The 22,621-nt window shown below is 44.7% G+C and overlaps 1 protein-coding gene across 1 annotated transcript in view; it reads right to left on the bottom strand.

The window, feature by feature from the left end:
• Positions 1-22,621, bottom strand: part of ROS1 (ROS proto-oncogene 1, receptor tyrosine kinase) — a 480,047-nt gene that overhangs the window by 245,920 nt on the left and 211,506 nt on the right. The window contains exons 21-22 of the mRNA XM_075340023.1: positions 13,880-14,079; positions 13,128-13,339 (exon numbers count right to left, since the gene is read on the bottom strand). Coding sequence (XP_075196138.1) covers positions 13,128-13,339; positions 13,880-14,079 — 412 coding nt within the window. The remainder of the gene's footprint in view (positions 1-13,127; positions 13,340-13,879; positions 14,080-22,621) is intronic.

Raw genomic sequence — 22,621 nt, 5'->3', positions numbered from 1 at the left:
CGTCTTCATACGGTCCTTAGCTGCTTGGATCGACTCTTGAGTCCGATCCCAAACCTCTCTGGTATTAGTTGCCCAGTCGGCCACAAGAGGAGGAGGTGCAGCAGCGGGAAACGGTACCGGTACCCTACGGTGTTGCCCATTATTGAGCACGAACGGTGTCTGCCCAGTGGCCTCAGCCAGCGAATTGTTAAGGGCAAATTCTGCCCAGGGTAGGAGGGAGGACCAGTTATCGTGGTTCTCAGCAACAAAGTGTCAAAGGTATATAATCATGGATTGCTTGGTACGCTCAACCAAACCATTGGTCTCCGGATGGTATGCCGAAGAGAGATTCAACTCAATTTGCAGAAGGCTACAAAGATCTCGCCAGAAACGGGAAGCAAATTGCGGGCCTCTATCACAAATGATACGATCTGGCATCCCGTGAAGCCTAAAGACATGCTTGAGGAATAGTTTGGCTAGTACCCTGGAAGATGGGATTCTCGATAACGGTACGAGATGAACTATCCAGGAGAAATGGTCCGTAATGACCCACACAAATCTATGTCCCTGTGAACATGGAAGATCACCCACAAAGTCCATGCCTACCACCTCCCATGGTCTATCTGGCACTGGTAAAGGATGCAAGAGCCCAGCCGGTCTCTGCCGTAATGGACGGTTGCGAGCACACGAGTAGTAGGAACCGACATATCTCTTGACGTGGCTGGCTAAGTGTGGCCACCAATACCACCTCTCCAGTAACTCTCGTGTCCGCCTAATACCAAAATGCCCACCCACCTTTGAGGTGTGGGCCCACGACAGTATATCATTCTGTCGATCAGGCGGAACAAAGGTCTTGCCCGGTGGGATTTGGTCTAACGTCACAGGGGAGAGCGTATGAAAAACCCTGGAGGGAAGGATAAGACGAAGTTCGTCAATCTCTTCCTGGGTAGAAACCATAGAGCGAGACAGGGCGTCTGCCTTGTTATTCTTACTCCCAGACAGATAGTTGATGGAGAAGTGAAAGCGGGAGAAAAACAAGGACCAGCAGGCTTGGCGAGGATTCAGACGCTGAGCGGTTTGTAAGTACGTCAGATTCTTATGGTCTGTATAGACCTGGAAAGGATGTTTCGCTCCTTCCAGCAAGTGACGCCACTCCTCCAAGGCTAATTTCAGGGCGAGCAGTTCCCTATCCCCAATGGTATAGTTTCTCTCTGCCGGTGAAAAGGTTTTAGCAAAGAAGAAACACGGCCTTTTTCTACCTGCACCGTTCTTTTGATACAAGACCACACCAGCACCCACTGAAGAGGCATCAACCTCCAAGAGGAAGGGCTTATTCTCATCGGGTCTTTGAAGAACGGGAGCAGTTGAAAAGTGTCTTTTTACTGCCTCAAAAGCCTGAGATGTCTCAGTAGACCAGACTTTGGGATTAGCACCTTTCTTAGTCAAGGCCACCAAAGGGGCCACCAAAGTAGAGAAATGGAGTATGAACTGCCTGTAATAATTTATGAATCCTAAGAAGCGTTGCACCGCCTTCAAGGAATGAGGTTCGGACCATTCCAGGACAGCAGAGAGCTTCACAGGATCCATAGCCAGACCCTCTTGTGAGATAATGTAGCCCAAAAAAGGCAAGGATGACTGCTCGAATACACATTTTTCGAGTTTAGCAAACAATGAGTGCTCCCTTAAACGGGAAAGGACACGAACGACATCCTGACGATGAGTCTCCAGATCAGGAGAAAAAATCAGGATGTCGTCCAGATACACCACTACAGAGGATAACAGTAAATCCCTGAACACATTGTTTACGAAGTCCTGAAATACTGCGGGTGCATTACATAAACCAAAAGGCATGACGAGGTATTCATAGTGACCGTCTCGGGTGTTAAAAGCGGTCTTCCATTCGTTACCCTCTCGAATTCGTACCAAGTTATACGCACCCCGCAGATCCAACTTCGTAAAAACTTGAGCTCCCCTCAGTCTGTCAATGAGCTCCGAAATTAAAGGTAACGGGTATTTGTTCTTTATTGTGATTGCATTGAGACCCCTGTAATCTATGCAGGGACGCAAATCACCCTCTTTCTTCCGAACAAAGAAAAACCCAGCTCCCGCGGGAGAGACAGACTTACGAATGAACCCCTTCTCTAAACTCTCTCTTATATAGGTCGACATGGCCTCCAACTCAGGTATCGACAGGGGGTAAACCCTGCCCTTGGGTGGAACCGAACCTGGGATAAGGTCTATGGCACAGTCATACGGCCTATGGGGTGGAAGAACCTCAGCACCCTGTTTGGAAAACACGTCAGCGAAATCCAAATAGGGTGTAGGTATGGGAGAGAGATCAGTTGATGCAACCGCAATGACCTTAGGTGGTAAGGGAAGACATCGGGACTGACATTTCGAACCCCAACTAATAATGCTGTCGGACTCCCAGTCAATGTGAGGAGCATGAGTCCGAAGCCATGGGAGACCCAGAAGGACGTCGTCTATACCCTCAGGCAAAACAAGAAAAGAAATCTCCTCTATGTGACCCTGAGACAAGGAAAGGCGCAAGGGAACTGTCCTCAATGTAATGGAGTCAGACAACATAGTTCCATTAACAACACGGACAGGAATAGGCGCCTCTAACATGATAGAGGGAATATTGTGTCTCTTTACAAATCCTGAGGACACAAAAGTCCCGTCAGCTCCAGAATCCACAAAAGCCATAATAGGCCATGTATTCTCAGAGAATGAGAGCTGACCTGGGATACTACACTTAGAGGGTGCAGCAGACATCTCTAGTAACCCCCCTCTAATGGTTACTAGGCCTGGGAGTTTCCCTGACGACTAGAACACTTGTTGGCATAGTGCCCAGCCTGACGACATACGTAACATATAGGAGGACCAGACTTGCTTTGTCTGGAGGACGTATGACCTAACTCCATAGGAGTGGGAGATGTTTCAGATGCTGAGGAAGATGGTAGTGGACCCTCAACAACTGGAATAGCCCGATGCTTAAGGCGTGAGGAAGAGACCTCGAGTCTACGTTCCTTATGGCGTATGTCGATCCTCGTTGCTACTGTGATCAAGTCTTCCAGAGAAGCAGGGACCTCACGAGTAGCAAGAGCATCCTTAACATAGCCTGCCAACCCTCTCCAGAAGATAGGAATCAACACCTTCTCTGGCCAATCTAGTTCTGCCACCAGAGTTCTAAAAGCAATGGCATAAGAACTAGTGGATAACAAACCCTGAGATAGATCTAACAGTCTCAGGGCCGCATCATGGGTAACCTGCGGACCCATGAATACCGCCTTAAGAGCATCAAGAAAGTCTTGATGTCTCAGAGTAACCACATCAGAGCGCTCCCATAGGGCAGTCGCCCATTCTAAGGCTTTGTCCTGAAGTAAGGAGATGATAAAGCCTACTCTGGACCTCTCCGTAGAGAAGCGAGAAGAGTTGACCTCTAGGTGTATCTGACACTGACTAATGAAGCAACGACATGATCTGGCATCGCCAGAATATCTGCTTGGCAGAGCAAGTCGAGGATCATGTGCAGATGTCACCATGGTCTGAGGTTTATCCTCTATACTCTTGACTCAAGTACTTGTATGTAACGGTGTAACTGCTGATATTCTGCCATAACTGCCAGACCCTTGGCTCAGTCCTAATGTTACGGGGGGCTGTCTGATAATAAAACCTAAAGGAGTAACAGACAGTCAGGGTCCACCGTGCAAAGACTCTGCTGCAGACTATGGCAGAGTGCAATACCTCTGTTAAACTCACAGAGGAATATAATTAGTAAATAAGGCAATTTCTCCCTTACTTGGAGGGTGTGTGGAATGGTCTCTGTTAATAATCACAGAGACAAAGGCAGTGAGTGTGAAATGGCACCTACCTAGGTCCATTCCTCTAGTGGTGCCAGGAAACGGACAGCAGCGTAAGCCGCACAAAGCTCCTACCTGCGTTCGCTCCACTAGTGTGCGAGGACACGAACCACTAGATATGGCACCTGCCTAGGTCCGCTCTTCTAGTGGTGCAAAAGAGACGAACATCAGCGTAAGCCGCACAAAGCTCTTACCTGCGTTCGCTCCACTAGTGTGCGAGGACACGAACCACTAGATATGGCACCTGCCTAGGTCCGCTCTTCTAGTGGTGCAAAAGAGACGGACAGCAGCATAAGCTGCACAAAGCTCCTACCTCTGTTCGCTCCCCTAGTGTGCGAGGATACGAACAACTGCCAGACGCAGTATAAGGAACGTTACCCTAGCGGCAACGTCCACCTACGAGTAGAATCACAAGGCCCAGCCAGACCATGTGCCTCAGGCACCTGCCTATGTTCGCTCCCCTAAGAGGTAAGGATATGGACTGCAGCCGAAGCTGTAAGGTATAAGAACGCTACCCTGCCGGTAGCGCTCACCTAGCATAGACAGAGAGATGCCTAGAGGAACGTGCACAGAGCGTCTACTCTCATGCATGAACCAAGAGGACTGAGTGCCGTGCGGCATGCGTCAGGGTCTTATATAGACTCTGTGCCTCATCCAAGATGGAGGACACCAGAGCCAATCCGCTGCCAGAACGACAGGAATGACGTCACGCAGGCCTATCACCGAGCAAAGCGTCACAAGCACATGACCAGCGACCAATCGGCATAGGTGTCAGAGACATGTGACCACGTGTCACAAGCACATGACCAGCAGCCAATCGACACAGAAGGTGTCAGAGACATGTGACCTCGTGTCAGCGATGATGTCACCCGCACATGTGCCATGGCTCCAAGATAGGACTTAGTCTCCAGCGCTTGCACATGTGGAGTAGCAAGAAATCTGGACATAGTCTCCAGTGCTCGCACATGTGCAGTAGCAGAAATCTGGACATAGACTCCAGTGCCACAGCAACCGTAACAGACGCAGAGCTAATACACCTTTAATTGGGACTACAAGTAAAGCCAATGAGAACAAATAACATGTGAACAACCACATAATGTGCATAATTAATTTAGGATACACCCATTACACACACCATTGCTATAAAATAAGTATTATTATCCCAAATGCATATACTTTGTATCATTTCTATAATTTAACCTATTAGATTGTTTGCAGGAAAATCCTGTACATTTCTCACATTAATATTTTTTGCACCAATCACCTCCCTTTTCTGAGCAAGTAACTTTTTCTATCTCATAACAAACCAAATTGCTAATACTTTTATTATGTTTCTCTATGAAGTGCTTAGTTGCCCTTAAATAAGTACCATTTATGATATCATGTATGTGTTCAGACAAACGTTTTTTAAACTACCTAATGTTCCAGCCTACATACAATAAGTTGCATTCTGTGCATTTAAGCAAACCCCCTGAGCAAGACTATTGCACGAAACGTGCGTCGGTGTATGCGGCAAACAGGATAAGTGACCAACATTAAAGTATAGAATCTTTCCTATTTAACCCTTCATTTTTTAGTTCACAGTCTACTAAATGTACGGGATACTTAATAGGAATATTTCTGATCCACTCTTACATATCACTATCTTTATATTTTTTTAATGTGAAATAATAAGTTATTATTGAATAATAATTAATGATGGGTCTGGCACTGTGCACTTTATTTTCCTGTAATATTGCCGTACTTATAAGAGAATGTTCTTGTCCATTAATTGTATTTTAATGAGATATTTGGATTTTTAATATATTTCATAAATAAAATTTAGCTTTTTATCATAATATTGTCGTGATGATCACTATCCTCTTCCTCTGAGTCCTATAGCTGACTCATGATTGGGGATCTTTTGATGCTTATTTCTATATGGTGATTTGCTGCGGAATGTTTTGATTATTTACATACAATAAGTTGCATTCTGTGCATTTAATGCAGTATACAATGTGTTCAGTACACACTTCATGAAGTTATTGATATTTGCTCTTTTGTTTAGAAATTTCTATAGTTATTTTCTTTAATGTGTATTATCAAATATTACACTTATTTTTTCCACAATTATAGAAACCTTTTTGTGACAACCATGTTTTTCTGCTGCTATGTGCTTTGTATAAACTAGGGGATAAGTAGTTTGCTAGAGAAAAAATATGTTTGGCCACAATTCTATCCCTGATCAAGAATTTTTTTTTTATTAATTTTTTTTTTTAAACTTCCTGTTGATGTAAAATAGGTAAATATTTTTTTGTATTATAGGGCTAATTTGATTGACCTGGAGAACATATGGTGTACTGAAAGTTACTAGGTAATTATTTGTTGTTTTGTTATCAATTTTTTTGTATGTAAAAGTTCAAATTGATTTTTGTTTACTTTGTTTTAGAAAATTATTAATATTTTTCTATTATATTCACGTGACTTCAATCTACTTGAAATAAGCTTACTTTCGTTATTTAATTTTTTTTTCATTAGAATAAATAAATTAATTATATTGAACTGTCTGAATTCTATGATCTGGGTGGCAGCTATTCGCTAGCAAAAATATCTAGTGATGGGCGGACTGTAAAACTCCAGATTCACGTGATTTCAAACGTATCCGAGTGCTGGGCCCTCAGGGAACTCTGGCTAATGATCTGGAACCGGCAATTCAGAATATAAAAATAAAATAAAGGAAAAATAAAGAAAATAAGATTGAAGCAAGAGCATTATACTTACCAATTCTCTGGTGCAGCTGTAACTACTTCTGGGTCGCTCATTCTACTTCCAAGGCCGCTCATTATTGCTCATTCATATGCACCTCTTCCCCGGCCCACCAGCAGTTTTGGCGTCTGTGATTGGTTAAATGTGATGGTGTCTCCGCAGGCTTTCTTGTTTTGAATATTTCCCAGGGGGCATTGCTCTAGAATCACTGCGTTGAGAAACACGTGATGGTGTCTCCGTGGTATTGGATGTGATCTCCCTAAGGTCATCCATCCTTGCTTATGTGATTGGTTACAGGCAGATGTGCCCCCAGCTTGTTTGACAGCGTGTATGACTGCAACCAATCACAGGTGCTGTCTGTGGGTCACTATCGTGGTGTAAAATTAAATAAATGCAAAAAAATTGGCATAGGGTCCCCACATATTATGATACCTAGCACAGATAAAGCATACAACAATTTGTTTATTTATTTATCATAACACCACATAGAGCTGCAGACAGGGTCTGTGATTGCTTGCAGTCAGACACAGTGTCACCCAGGGTGGGGGCGCATCTGACTGCAACCAATGATAGATGTCGGGACTGCAGCTGGGCGGAGGAAACAGTGCATGTGCATGAAGGTAAATGATCGGCACCAGAAGTAGAATGAGCAGCCCGGAAGCAGTTACAGCAGTGCAAAGATTGGTAACTATAACACGCTGGCACGAATCCCCTGATCCCTTCTACCACCATTTTTAAGTGCTGGATTCTGGTCCCCATAGACTTATATGGAGACCGGCGTCCGGACAGATATCCAGGATCAATTCCGGGCAAGAAGCATTTTTTTTTTTTTTAATCCGTTAGACCCGCCGGTCCCAAATATCTGCGAGTCCGCCCATCACTAATTGTGTTGTGTATGGTTCTGAGGGTAGCATCACCTTCCATCAAAATATCAAAAAAATATTTTTTTTTATTTGAATAAGAAAAAGTGAACTTTAAATTTAATTCATGGTTGTTTAAATATCTGATAAATGTCAGTATGCTTGCCACGTCATCCCTCCATATTATCAGGATGTCATAAACGTAGCGACCATACCAGACATGAAAGGGTTACTGTCTGAGTAAACACAAATTCTTCCCGCCACACCACATAAAAAATGACAAAAGATGTGAGAAATGTGAGCCCATTGGTGCACCTTTTGTTTGCATACAAAAGTCATTATTGAATGAAAAAACTTATGTGTTAACAAAAACTCGGTGGCCGTTATCATGAATTGTTTTAAGTATGAATACACCGTGATAAAAAAAGAGTAAAGTTGAATTCAAAATGGTGGCTTTGCAGATGGCCGCTATAGGTGTCACCCGGCCTCAAATGTTTTGACCCTCCCATGTACTAATATACCACAAGCGGTAAGGTGATATATGTATATATAAAAAAAATATATGTATATATAAAAAAATATATCTATATATATATATATATATATATATATATATATATATATATATATATACAGTATGTCCACCCATATCCTGTCCACCGCCATTAACTTGAGAGCGGCTGCAGCTATAGGCATAGAAGTGGTGTCTAGGTGTATAGTAAAGTAGCCATGCACTATGCAATAAAACCACCTATTGCGCCACCTGGTGGAAAACAACGGAGTTAGCATTTTTATCTCGAAACCGGAATGAGATAGAGAAAAAAAAGTGAATTACAACGTTGTAGGGCATCATCAATTCAATACAAATCGACACCTTGCATACAGAAATCCTATGATTAGAACGTATAAAACTCACAACGCTGTGGACGTGAAGTGATACCTCATGGAGACCTTCCTACAAGTCATTGGGTATGGTGGCTGCGTGGAGTGGCCTCCACGTTCACATGACCTGACCTCATTGGACTTCTTTCTGTGAGGTCACATCAAACAGCAGGTGTATGCGACCCCTCCACCAACATTGCAGCACCTACAACGACGTATCACAGATGCTTGTGCAAACGTGTCAACCATATTGCACAACGTGCAGCAAGATACAGTATGCTGTCCAGAGTCCAGATGAGAATTGCAGCTGACGGTGGCCACTTTGAGCATCAAAGTTAAATGAGCGCCATATGTATGACCAGCATTCAATGTTTTGGGGGGTCATGGGTTTCATACCATAGCATTTCTGTATGCAAGGTGTCGATTCATATTGAATTGATGATGCCCTACAATTTTTTAATTCACTTTGTTTCTCTATCTCGTTCCGTTTTCAAGATAAAAATGCTAACTTCGTTGTTTTCCACCAGGTGGCGCAATAGGTGGCTTCATTGCGTAGCGCATGGCTACTTTACTATACCTAGACACCACTGCTATGCCTATAGCTGCCGCCGTTCTCAAGTCAATGGCGGTGGATAGGATATGGGTGTACACACTGTAGATAGATATATATAGACTAGAAGGTGGCCCGATTCTACGCATCGGGTATTCTAGAATTTACGTATTGTGTAGTTCATGTATGATTTTTGTTATATATATATATAGATGTTGTTGTGTGTAGTTACCAAGTGTTTGTGTAGGGGCTGTACATGTTCTGGGTGTTGTCTGGCTGTGACGGGGGGTGAGAGCGGTGTTGTTTGTGTGTTGCGTTGTTTGTGGAGCGCTGTGTGTCTGTAGCGTTGTGTGTGTGTGTTGCGCGGTTTGTGTGGGTGTGGTGTGTTTTGGGAGGAGGTATGTTTTGTGCAATGTGTGTGTTGTGCGGTATGTGCGTATATTTGTGTGTGCCGCGGTGTTTGTGTGTTGGGTGTTGTGTGTGTGCAGCGTTGTCTGTGTGTGTGGGTGTCTGTGTAGGGCAGTTGTTTGTGGTTCCCAGTGTGTGTGTGTGGTGTGTTGTGCAGTGCGCGCGCGTGTGTGTGTGTGTTGGGGGGAGGTGTGCACTTCCCATCGTGCTCCATCCCCCATGCAGCGCACTCCCCATCGTGCTCCATCCCCCATGCAGCGCACTCCCCATCGTGCTCGATCCCCTATGCTGCGCACCCCCATCGTGCTCCATCTCCCATGCGGCGCACTCCCAAACGTGCTCCATCCGCCATGCTGCGCACTCCCAAACGTGCTCCATCCGCCATGCTGCGCACTCCCAAACGTGCTCCATCCGCCATGCTGCGCACTCCCAAACGTGCTCCATCCGCCATACTCCGCACTCCCCATCGTGCTCCATCCTCCATGCAGCGCACTCCCCATCATGCTCCATCCCCTATGCTGCGCACCCCCCATCGTGCTTCATCTCCCATGCTGCGCACTCCCAAACGTGCTCCATCCGCCATGCTGCGCACTCCCAAACGTGCTCCATCCGCCATGCTGCGCACTCCCAAACGTGGTCCATCCGCCATGCTGCGCACTCCCAAACGTGCTCTATCCGCCATACTCCGCACTCCCCATCGTGCTGCATCCCCCATGCTGCGCACTCCCAAACGTGCTCCATCCACCATGCTGCGCACTCCCAAACGTGCTCCATCCGCCATGCTGCGCACTCCCAAACGTGCTCCATCCGCCATGCTGCCCACTCCCAAACGTGGTCCATCCGCCATGCTGCACACTCCCAAACGTTCTCCATCCGCCATGCTGCGCACTCCCAAACGTGCTCCATTTGCCATGCTGCGCACTCCCAAACGTGCTCCATCCGCCATGCTGCGCACTCCCAAACGTGGTCCATCCACCATGCTGCGCACTCCCAAACGTGCTCCATCCGGCATGCTGCGCACTCCCAAACGTGCTCCATCCGCCATACTGCGCACTCCCAAACGTGCTCCATCCCCCATGCTGCGCACCCCCCATCGTGCTTCATCCCCCATACTGCACCAGCATCAGCCTCTCTACCCGCAGCATCAGCCTCTCTGCCCGCAGCATCAGCCTCTCTCCTCCCAGCATCAGCCTCTCTACCCGCAGCATCAGCCTCTCTCCTCCCAGCATCAGCCTCTCTGTCCCCAGCATCAGCCTCTCTGTCCCCAGCATCAGCCTCTCTCATCCCAGCATCAGCCTCTCTCCTCCCAGCATCAGCCTTTTCTGTCCCTAGCATCAGCCTCTTTCCTCCCAGCATCAGCCTCTCTCCTCCCAGCCTACCCCAGCTTCAGCCTCCCCCAGCATCAGCCTCTCTCCTCCCAGCATCAGCCTCTCTCCTCCCAGCATCAGCCTCTCTCCTCCCAGCATCAGCCTTTTCTGTCCCCAGTATCAGCCTCTCTCCTCCCAGCCTACCCCAGCCTCAGCCTCCCCCAGCATCAGCCTCCCCCAGCATCAGCCTCTCTCTTCCCAGCATCAGCCTCTCTCCTCCCAGCCTACCCCAGCCTCAGCCTCCCCCAGCATCAGCCTCTCTCCTCCCAGCATCAGCCTCTCTCCTCCCAGCATCAGCCTCTCTTTTCCCAGCCTACCCCAGCCTCAGCCTCCCCCAGCATCAGCCTTTTCGGTCCCCAGCATCAGCCTCTCTCCTCCCAGCCTATCCCAGCCTCAGCCTTCCCCAGCATCAGCCTCTCTTCTCTCAGCCTCCCCATCCCAGCCTTCCCCAGGATCAGCCTCTCTCCTCCCAGCCTCCTCCAGCACGCCGTGCTCCTCTGCCGACACTCACAGATCCGATCGCATACACTCACACACACCCCCGATCGCATACACTCACACACACCCGATCGCATACACTCACACACACCCGATCGCATACACTCACGCAAACACACATTGACGATATTGCACATACGCGCTCACACTCACAACATCCGGAGATACCACATGCTTCAGGCCATGTGATCCTCCGGCAGGTCCTGGAAGCTCACAGCACAGTATCGCCGCCGAGAAGCAAGCGATATCCCAGGATGTTGTGAGTGTGTGGATGCGATGTGATGTGTGTGTGAGGTGTGTGTGAGTGTGATCTGATGTGTGTGTGTGTATGTGTGTGTGTGTGCTGTTATGTGCGTGCGTGTGTGTATGTTCCGCCGCTGCAGGACCTTGATGCGCTGGTAACTATGCTACCATGGTTACCAGCGTATCTCGTCCCGCGCTCGCACGGGAGCCCACACTAGCATACACCGGCCAGCCCCAGCAATGCGAGGGTATGTGTCGGCTGGTTTGGCGGCGTACGCTGATGTGGGCTCCCGGGGGTACAGTACTCACCTGGGAGTCGTGGCTCCGTGACAGTGTCCGTTCGGGGAATGCGTGGGGGGGCGGGGCCAGAGCTAGCGTGCATTGCGTGAGGGGGGCGGGGCGTGGGCGAGTTGCCAATGCCTGCAGGGTGCCGGGGCGAGAGGCCAATCTGTGGGGGGCGGAGCCTGGGCGAGCGGCCGGCCAATCCATGTGGGGGCGCAGCCTGGGCGAGCAGCCAATCCGTGCGGGGGGGCGGGGCCATGGCGAGCCCAGCGGCCAATCAGCTTTGTGTCACCGTAAGGACACAATTTTGGAGCAAGACAGACAGACAGACAGAATAAGGCAATTATATATATAGATATATATATATATATATATAGATATATATATATATATATATATATATATATATGCGTTGTAGCAGTTGTAGCCTTTCAACAAACTTTATTAGCATACTAACAGTAACTGAATGCCAAACTCGGACACAAACCTTTTTTAATAGTCAGTTTTTTACTTCAAGCCCCGGACATCTGGTATTCAGTACAAACCTCACTTTAGGGTACCGTCACACTTTAGCGACACTCCAGTGATCCCACCAGCGATCTGACCTGGTCAGGATCTCTGGTGCGTCGCTACATGGTCACTGGTGAGCTGTCAAACAGGCAGATCTCACCAGCGACCAGTGACCAGCCCCCAGCCAGCAGCGACGCGTGGAAGAGACGCTGCACTTGGTAACTAAGGTAAATATCGGGTAACCAAGGGCTTGGTTACCCGATATTTACCTTTGTTACCAGCGCACACCGCTTAGCGCTGGCTCCCTGCACTCCTAGCCACAGTACACATCGGGTTAATAAGCAAACCGCTGTGCTTATTTACCCGATCTGTACTCCAGCTACATGTGCAGGGAGCAGGGAGCCGGCACTGGCAGCCTGAGAGCGGCCGTGCTAGTAACTAATGTAAATATCGGGTAACCAAGAAAGGGCTTCGCTTGGTTACCCGATATTTACCTTAGTTACAGCTTACCGCAGGCTGCCAGACACCGGCTCCCTGCTCCCTGCACATTCTGATCGTTGCTCTCTCACTGTCACACACAGCGATGTGTGCTTCACAGCGGGAGAGCAACGTCAAAAAAATGTACCAGAGCTGTGTGTAACGAGCAGCGATCTCACAGCAGGGGCCAGATCGCTGCTCAGTGTCACACAGAGCGAGATCGCTAATGAGGTCACTGCTGCGTCACAAAAAACGTGACTCAGCAGCGATCTCGATAGCGATCTCGCTATGTGTGAAGCACCCCTTACAGTTCACACCTTCCAGCTACACAATTGTTTCATTTTACCACAAATCCTAACATAATTAACTTAACCAGTCCTATTAGTCACTATTATAACAAGATTTTAACATATCTAGCAATAGAGCAGAAGAATGTAGCAGGCAATGATTAGTAACCTTGTACCTAAGCAGCGGGTAAACAACAATAGCGTGTAGAATCAGATTTGGAGATATCGCAGATGTGTTGATGTGGTCTAGAACTTTCTCCTTTAGTTCCAGGTCAATAAAGAGAATCTGTGTACTATTCCATTCTGAACGTACAGCCACATAAATGCGCCTTCCGATCCAGTCTGCAGTCATACCCTGACATCTAGAGAGACGGACATCCTCCAGTAGCTACAAAAAAAAGTACAGAACAAAGGAATACAAATGTAACAAATAAAGAACATTTTTTATGAAATATCAAGTGGTTATTATTATGTATCTGAAAACCTTGCTCCTGTTTTCAAGTGCCTATAATAAATGCCAAGTATCAAACCACTACAATGTGTTTTCATGTATTGTTTGGCATTTTAACAGTTCTACTTGTAGTTTTTAAATTTGAGTCATTTATCTGATCTGGATTTAGCACTTATCAAGATGTTTTCCTTTCATATGGATCTGAAAAACTATTGTTTAATGAATAGTTCCTTTTGCTTAAACTGTTGAATGTCACTATGAAGTGTCTCATCATAATACAGTATGAAGATTTTAAAGGGTTTATGAGACAATGACTATTATTTTCCTAGACCTTCTTTTGGTGTTTTTGTATTGTTATTTTTTTATTGTATTATGAAGCTAACTTATCCACACAATAATACTTATTGTGCTTTTAAATAACAAAAGATGAGAGCAATTAAAAGTCCTAGACCCAAACATTACAAGAAATATAAGTACCAGAACAGTAGATTGGCTTTTCAAATCACTTAGAAAGAGTGTATCGTTATCCACAAAGAACAATTTTTCATCGTGAGCTATATAAGAAATCATCCGTATATTTTCAGCTTTAAATTTCCACAATTCTTGTTTTCTGTCCACGTCATTAAAAGTTATTTTGTTTGAAGATGTACTGATTAGAACTGGAGCAGGATGCACATCTGTAACGGGAATGACAGGTCATAATGAAACCCCTTAATATCTACTGGAGTGAATATTGCATAAAATAAGCTGTAAAGAAAAGAAAAAACAGGACCATAGTCTACTACAGACCTGGGCAAGGGGCGGCCCGCCTACTCTCTGTGACCGGCCCGCCTGGTTCAAGGTGTCCTTTCTGGCCGGTCAGTGATGAGGGCTATCGGACCTGTTGTCCGGAGCTCCAGGCTCCGGGAGGCCCGTGGTCAGATTGCCCTCATCACACACTGCGTGCCGGGCAGGGAGCGATCCTGTAGCTCCGCACAGTCAGTACAGGCAGCGGAATGCAGGAATCTCTCCTCTGTTCCCTGTCCAACATCTTTCACTGTGACACACGCATGCCTTGATATTGTCAGTACGGTGCGTGTGTGTCATTTGAAAAGTTCCCACCCGGCAGAAGAAGAAGCTGCAGCAGCCGGGGCCCGTACAGAGTGAAGTAGCGGCGTGGGCTCCTAGGAATACAGCATCGGCGCAGTCTGGGCATGTAAAAGAGAAGCCGATCAGCGGGGGACACGTATGGAGGTGCCTGAGGAGGGGACAATAAGAAGAGAGAGGTGAGTAGTTACTAGTAACCTGCAGGGACAATGGGGGGCGGGCGGGGGTAGGGGGGTAACTGTTGACAAATATTTGGGGTGTAGTGGTGTAGTATATGGGAATGTAGTTTTACAGGTGTGGTATATGGGGGGGTGTAGTGGTGTAGTATATGGGAATGTAGTTTTACAGGTGTGGTATATGGGGGGTGTAGTGGTGTAGTATATAGTGGTGTAGTTTTATAGGGGTGTAGTGGTGTAGTATAATACAGGTGTATACACCCCTATATACACCTGTATTATACTACACCCCTATATACACCTGTATTATACTGCACCCCTATATACACCTGTATTATACTACACCACTACACCCCTATATACACCTGTATTATACTACACCCCTATATACACCTGTATTATACTACACCCCTATATACACCTGTATTATACTACACCCCTATATATACCTGGAATATACTACACCCCTATATACACCTGTATTATACTACACCCCTATATACACCTGTATTATACTACACCCTTATATACACCTGTATTATAGTACACCCCTATATACACCTGTATTATACTACACCCCTATATACACCTGTATTATGCTACACCACTACACCCCTATATATACCTGTATTATACTACACCACTACACCCCTATATACACCTGTATTATACTACACCACTACACCCCTATATACACCTGTAATATACTACACCCCTACATACACCTGTATTATACTACACCCCTATATACACCTGTATTATACTACACACTTACATACACCTGTATTATACTACACCCCTATATACACCTGTATTATCCTACACCACTACACCCCTATATACACCTGTATTATACTACACCACTACACCCCTATATACACCTGTACTGTACTACACCACTACACCCCTATTTACACCTGTATTATACTACACCACTACACCCCTATATACACCTGTATTATACTACACCCCTATATACACCTGTACCCCTATATACACCTGTATAATATAGGTGTATATACACCTGTATTATATTACAGGTGTATATAGTGGTGTAGTATAATACAGGTGTATATAGGGGTGTAGTGGTGTAGTATAATACAGGTGTAGTATACAGTGGTGTAGTATAATACAGATATATAGGGGTGTAGTATAATACAGGTGTATATAGGGGTGTAGTGGTGTAGTATAATACAGGTGTATATAGGGGTGTAGTGGTGTAGTATAATACAGGTGTAGTATATAGTGGTGTAGTATAATACAGGTGTAGATAGGGGTGTAGTGGTGTAGTATAATACAGGTGTATATAGGGGTGTAGTATATTACAGGTGTAGTATATAGTGATGTAGTGGTGTAGTATAATACAGGTGTAGTATGTAGTGGTGTAGTATAATACAGGTGTATATAGGGGTGTAGTAGTGTATCATAATACAGGTGTAGTATATAGGGGTGTAGTATAATACAGTTGTATATAGGGGTGTAGTGCTGTAGTATAATACAGGTGTAGTATATAGGAGTGTAGTATAATACAGGTGTATATAGGGGTGTAATGGTGTAGTATAATACAAGTGTAGAATATAGGGGTGTAGTGATGTAGGTTATCACAGGTGTAGTATATAGTGATGTAGTGCTTCAGTTTATTACAGGTGTAGTATATAGTGATGTATATTACAGGTGTATATAGGGGTGTAGTGATGTAGTATATAGTGGTATAGTATATAGAGGTGTAGTTTATTACAGGTGTAGTGTATAGGGATGTATATTACAGGTGTAGTATGTGGCGGGTGTAGTGATGTACTATATGGGGATTGTGTGTGTATGTATGTATACATTGTGTGTATGTGTATATATATTATATACACACACAGCATATATATGCGTGTATATATATATATATATATATATATATATATATACATATATATATATATATATACATATATATATATACTGTAGAACCGAGTTAATTATATTGGTCCGGCCCTCTAAAACCATCCCGATTTCTCATGCGGCCCCATGGGAAAATGAATTGCCCACCCCTGGTCCACTACAAGGTGCCAGGCCACCTAGTTCCCCTACAGCTACTGAAGATCATTCAAATGAATATATAACTATGCGAGAAATGGAGAGGTTGGTCCACCAAAGAAAGAACTGCTCTAGGACTTCCCTCATCCATGTCCTAATGTGGAATATGGAAATGAGTTATCATAATGAGGCAATTCATGTGTTCATCTCTAAGTTTCTAAGTACATATATCCTATGCATATTCGATACTTCGATTTATTTTACGGAAATGATGAGCACTAAAAACCTCCAATCAATTTTAAAAAATGGGAGGCTGTGTAAAGAAAACGGTAATGCGATGATTTGGAAATCTCGTATTCATAGCAGTGAATAAAATAAGATCAGAAATTAAATATTAGACATTTTTCCACTTTGTTTAGAAACATAATTCATTCAAAATTGTCCCATTCTTGTCTTATGTAAGATTCTATTTACTCAACAGTACTGGGTCTTCTTTGGAATTTTTCATGTCATAATGCGCCAAATGTTTTCTATTGGTGAAAGGTCTCAATTGCAGGTGGACAGTTAATCCCCAAAACTCAGCAAAGCCATGCAGTTCTGATGGATGCAGCATGTGGTTTAGTAATGTCTTGCTGAAATATGCAAGTCCTTCCCTGAAATAGACATTGTCTGGATGGGTGAATATGTTAATCTAAACACTCTATTAGTTCAGCAATGATAGTGCAGTTCAACATATATAGCAAGTCGCCCATGTTATAGGCACTAATGCAACCCCATAAAATCAGAGATGTAGACTTTTGAATTTTGTTGAATTGATTTCTTCTTTGCATGCTAGAGCTTTCAATTGCAATTTGGATTACAAGGAGAACTATTTTCACTGATAATGATTTCAAGAAGGTTTCTTGAACCCATCTATCGATTTTCATGATGTACATAACTGTTTTTAATGTACAGAACCTTAAAAAAGTACTCATATCCTGTGAACGTTTCCACATTTTTTCACTTCACACCCACAAACCTAAATGTATTTTATTGGGATTTTATGTGATTTCCCATCAAGTATTTATGAAGTGTTATGGAAATGATACATCGTTTTCTAAATATTTTAACATATCAGACAGCTCAGGGATAAAGTAATGGAGAAACGTAAAGCAGGGTTAGGTTATAATAAAAAATAGCTCTTAAAGTCTCATGTAGCACTGTGCAATCCATCATCCAAAAATGGAAGGAGTATGGTACAATTGCAAACCTACCAAGACATGGCCGTCCACCTAAACTGACATCCGAAGCAAGGCAAGAACTAATTAGAAAAACAACCAAAAAATCCACAGCTCAGGTGAGAGAATCTGTCCACAGGACAACTATTAGTCATAACCTCCAGAAATGTGGCCTTTATGGAAGAGTGACAAGAAGAAAGCTATTTTTTAAAGCAAGCCATAAGTCGTCCCCTTTGCGTCCCCTTCACAGCTTGCAAAAAGCCATGTAGGTGACAATCTAGCATGTGGAAGAAGATGCTTTGGCCAGATGAGTCCAAGGTTGAACTTTTTGAGCTAAATGCAAAACCCTGTGTGTGGTAGAATAACACCATCCCTACGATCAAACAAAGTGGTGTCAGCATCATGCTATGGGAATGCTTTTCTTCAACAGAGACAGGGAAGCTGGTCAGAGTTGATGGGAAGATGGATGAAGCTAAATACAGGGCAAACCTGGAGGTAAACATGTTAGAGGCTGCAACAGAATTTAGACTGGGGATAGATTCACCTTTCAGTAGGATAACAACCCTAAACATTCTGTCAGAGCTGGAATGGTTTAGATTCAACTGAATTCATGTGTTTTAATGGGCTGGTAAAAGGCCAGACCTAAGGGGGCTTTGCACGTTGCGACATCGCTACAGCGATCTCGTCGGGGTCAGATCGAAAGTGACGCACATCCGGCGCTGGTAACGACGTCGCAACGTGTAAAGCCTAGAAGCACCGATAAATGATCGCAAAAGCGTTGAAAATCGGTGATCTGTGTAGTGTCAGTCATTTCCATAATTTCGCTGCAGCGACAGGTACAATGTTGTTCCTCGTTCCTGAGGCAGCACACATCGCTGTGTTTGAAGCCGCAGGAGCGAGGAACATCTCCTTACCTGCGTCCCGCCTGCAATGAGGAAGGAAAGAGGAGGGCGGGATGTTTACGTCCCGCTCATCTCCGCCCCTCTGCTTCTATTGGCCGCCTGCTGTGTGACGTCGCTGTGACGCCGCACGATCCGCCCCCTTAGGAAGGAGGCGGGTCGCCGGCCAGAGCGACATCGCAGGGCAGGTAAGTGCGTGTGAAGCTTCCGTAGCGATAATGTTCGCTACGGCAGCTATCACAAGATATCACATCTGTGACGGGGGTGGTAACTATCACGCTCGGCATCGCTACAATCGGCTAGCGATGTCGCACCCCTAAATCCTAGTGAGAATCTGTGGCAAGACTTAAAAATTGCTGTTCACAGACACTCTCTATCCAATGTCACTGAGATAGAACTATAATGCAAAGAAGAAATGCCAAAATTTCAGCCTTTAGTTGTGCAAAGCTGGTAGAGGCATACCCCAAAAGACTAAAGGCTGCTTTACATGTGTCGATTTTGTCGTGCGATCGCATTTGCGATTGCACCCACCTCCATCGTTTGTGCGGCACGGGCAATTTCTTGCCCGTGTCGCACAATGCTGTAACCCCCCGTCACACGTACTTACCTCCCAAACGACCTCACTGTGGGTGGCGAACATCCACTTCCTGAAGGGGGAGGGACGTTCGGCGTCACAGCGACGTCACACAGCAGCCGGCCAATAGAAGTCGAGGGGCGAAGATGAGCGGGACGTAAACATCCCGCCCACCTCCTTCCTTCAGCATTGCCGGCGGTCGCAGATAAGCTGCAGTTCATCGTTCCAGGGGTGTCACATAGAGCGATGTGTGCTGCCTCGGGAACAATAAACAACTGGACGTTCGATTTTTTGAAAATGAGCGACGTGTCGACGATGAACGAGAAGGTGAGTATTTCTGCTCGTTCACCGTCGCACGTAGCTGTCACACGCTACGATATCACTAACGATGCCGGATGTGCGTCACTTACGACGTGACCCCGCCGACATCTCGTTAGATATATCGTAGCGTGTAAAGCCCGCTTTAGAGCAGTAATTGTCGGTCTTGCCCCATGTGCACATACATTCTCCAGACTCTCTGAAACTTTATGAATTTATTATTATGTATTGTAGATCATGGGATATTCAAAATCTTTGCAATTTTACTGGGAAGAACATTTTCCGAAATTATTACACAAATTTTAGATGCAGTTGTTCACAGATTGGTGAACTTCTGACCATCTTTCCTTCTGAGATACTCTACCTCTCTAACATGTTCTTTTTATATACAGTCATGTGACTTAGTTACAAATTGACCTTCTAACTATTTTTCAATACTGCCACTTACTTTTTCAGTCTTTTGTTAACCCTGTCCCAATCTCTTTATGATGTGTTGCTGCCTTTATTTCTGTATGAGTTTATTTTTTACAATTAAAGTGGAAAAATGTCTAACTGTCAACTTCTGATCACTGCATTCACTGCATTCTTTTATTTTGTTTACTCCTAGTCCCAACTTTTTTGGAATTAAGGTTGTAAAAGTATAGTCTATATCAGTAATGTTAATTAAATATTCAAGAGATATAAAGAAAGGGGTTAAAGCCACGCATCAGCCAATAATGAAGCTGTAGAAGCGTTGATGAAGTATAATATTCTTTTTATTCCATCGGTCAAGTATCAATATTATACTTCATCAACGCTTCTACAGCTTCATTATTGGCTGATGCGCGGCTTTAACCCCTTTCTATATATCTCTTGAATGTTCATCCACGTGGGGCTGCAGCAGACACCAGGATCTCATGCGTAATAGTAGTTGTGACTTTCACAACTATACTAGGTGAGTGTATATTCTCTGTATATACCCGACTGTCCTTTTGGTGTTACACTATCAGCGCTTCTTTTTTTAGTTAATTAAATATTAAAATATTCTATGTTTACAAATACAAATGTAGTATTTCTTAACCTATCACAAATACCACTATGCAGCAAGATACCATGGTGCAGAAATTAGGTACCTAGCTTCATATGATCAATGGCTTTTATTGTGTTGTGTCCAGTTACAGTTTACAGCCTTGTAAAAACTTTCTGTATTATAACGTGTAATTTAGCATGGAGAGTGTGCAGTTACATTTGCTGCAGGCTACTAAAGTATGGTCAAAGCCACTTGCACTTGTATATTTTTTTATCGCCATTTTGATCATGTACTCCTCCCCATCTGTGTTTTTAAGACACATATGTCATGTACCCATATGTAGTAGTAGCCTATAGCCTCATGAAAGGGAACACATATCAAAGGAAAGAAGTGCAAAGGACCAACCAGTCAGAGCTCCTATTAATGACCTGTAGCTCCCAGCTCCATTGACTTTAATATAAGCAGGTTTTTTGGCAATTAACTGAAGTGCTGGGTTACATTTTCTCCTCAAAACATAGTCTATAACGTTCCCTGAGTCAAATGATGTGGCTGTGCAAAATTTCATGATTGTAAATGTGACGGTGTGGATTCCTTTAGCGGACACACATACACATACACATATACACACACACATAAATACATACACTCAGCTTTATATATTAGATAAATAATTTTTTCGGTGTTTGTTTAATTTTGTTCACTTACCAATTAGTAATGGGGGGGGTCTCATAGAAGACTGCCACTACTAATCTATGGCTAAATGGCAGCTGTGGGTTGCCATTAACCCCTTATATTACCCCAATTGCTACCATACCAAACAAACGGGAAGAGTCGGGTAAAGCGCTAGGCTTGTCACATCTAATGGATGCGACAATCCTGGGTGGCTGTCGGCTGATATTTTTAGGCTGGGTGGCGGCTCAATAACCTCCACTCCCCAGTCTGAAAATATCAGCCCCAGGTGTCAGGTTTATCTTGGCTCAGTATCAAAATTGGGGGGGACTGCCTGGCGTTTTTTTAATTATTTATTTAAATATTTTTTTTAAAAAAATGCCACATGCGGTTCTTTCTATTTTGATACACAGCCAAGATAAGCGCTTGGGGCTGCAGCCTGTAGTCATATGCTTTTATTTGTTCTGGGTATCACAATAAGGGGGGACCCTACGAAAAATATTTTATTTATTTATTTTTATACCACGATAGATGCACGTAGCGTCTGTGATTGGAAACATCAGACACGCTGTCACTCAGGGTGAGTGAGCTCCTGACTGCAACCAGAGACATCTGTGAGCAGGGAAAGCAGTGTATATGCATGAGCTTAACGCGCAGCCCCGAAAGGAAATTGGTGGCCGTGGGAGCAGTGTACACAGTGCTTTTTTTGTAAAAAAATATTTGCCGGTACTCATCTCAGAAGCGAGAAGTGGGGGGGTGCTGTCAGGCGCCGCCGGATGAGATTGAGGAGCAGGGGTTGGGGGGGGCGGTGCCAGTGGAGAGAGTGGACTATCATGTGAGCACAAGTATGAGATTTGTACACTTCTGGCCACATTCTGATTTGATGTGTCCAGCCTCAGTCAATTCATTGTCATTAAGCATGTCTGTTCAACACGTGACCACATCTATGTAAATCACATACTTGCAGCTTTATAACCTCCCACTCTCACCGCCGGCACTAGTGAATCCTGACAGCGTGCAGTGTACACACTGAGACAATTCAGAAGGCTGCAATCACAGAGTGACACAAGGAATGACTGCAGACTCATGACAAATTTGGACAACCCCTTTAATGCGCCTAATAACATAAATAAAAACACAGTAAACCTTAACTTGTCAGACGGCACAAGACTTTAGTAAAGAGATTGTCCACTACTTTAACATTAATGACCTTTCCTTAGGATAGGTCACCAATGTCTGACTGGTC

This window comes from Anomaloglossus baeobatrachus, chromosome 3 (genome assembly GCF_048569485.1).
Source record: "Anomaloglossus baeobatrachus isolate aAnoBae1 chromosome 3, aAnoBae1.hap1, whole genome shotgun sequence".
Taxonomy (NCBI): Eukaryota; Metazoa; Chordata; class Amphibia; order Anura; family Aromobatidae; genus Anomaloglossus; species Anomaloglossus baeobatrachus.
Note: the sequence above shows the minus strand (reverse complement) of the source record. Positions and strands in the feature narration are given on the sequence as shown.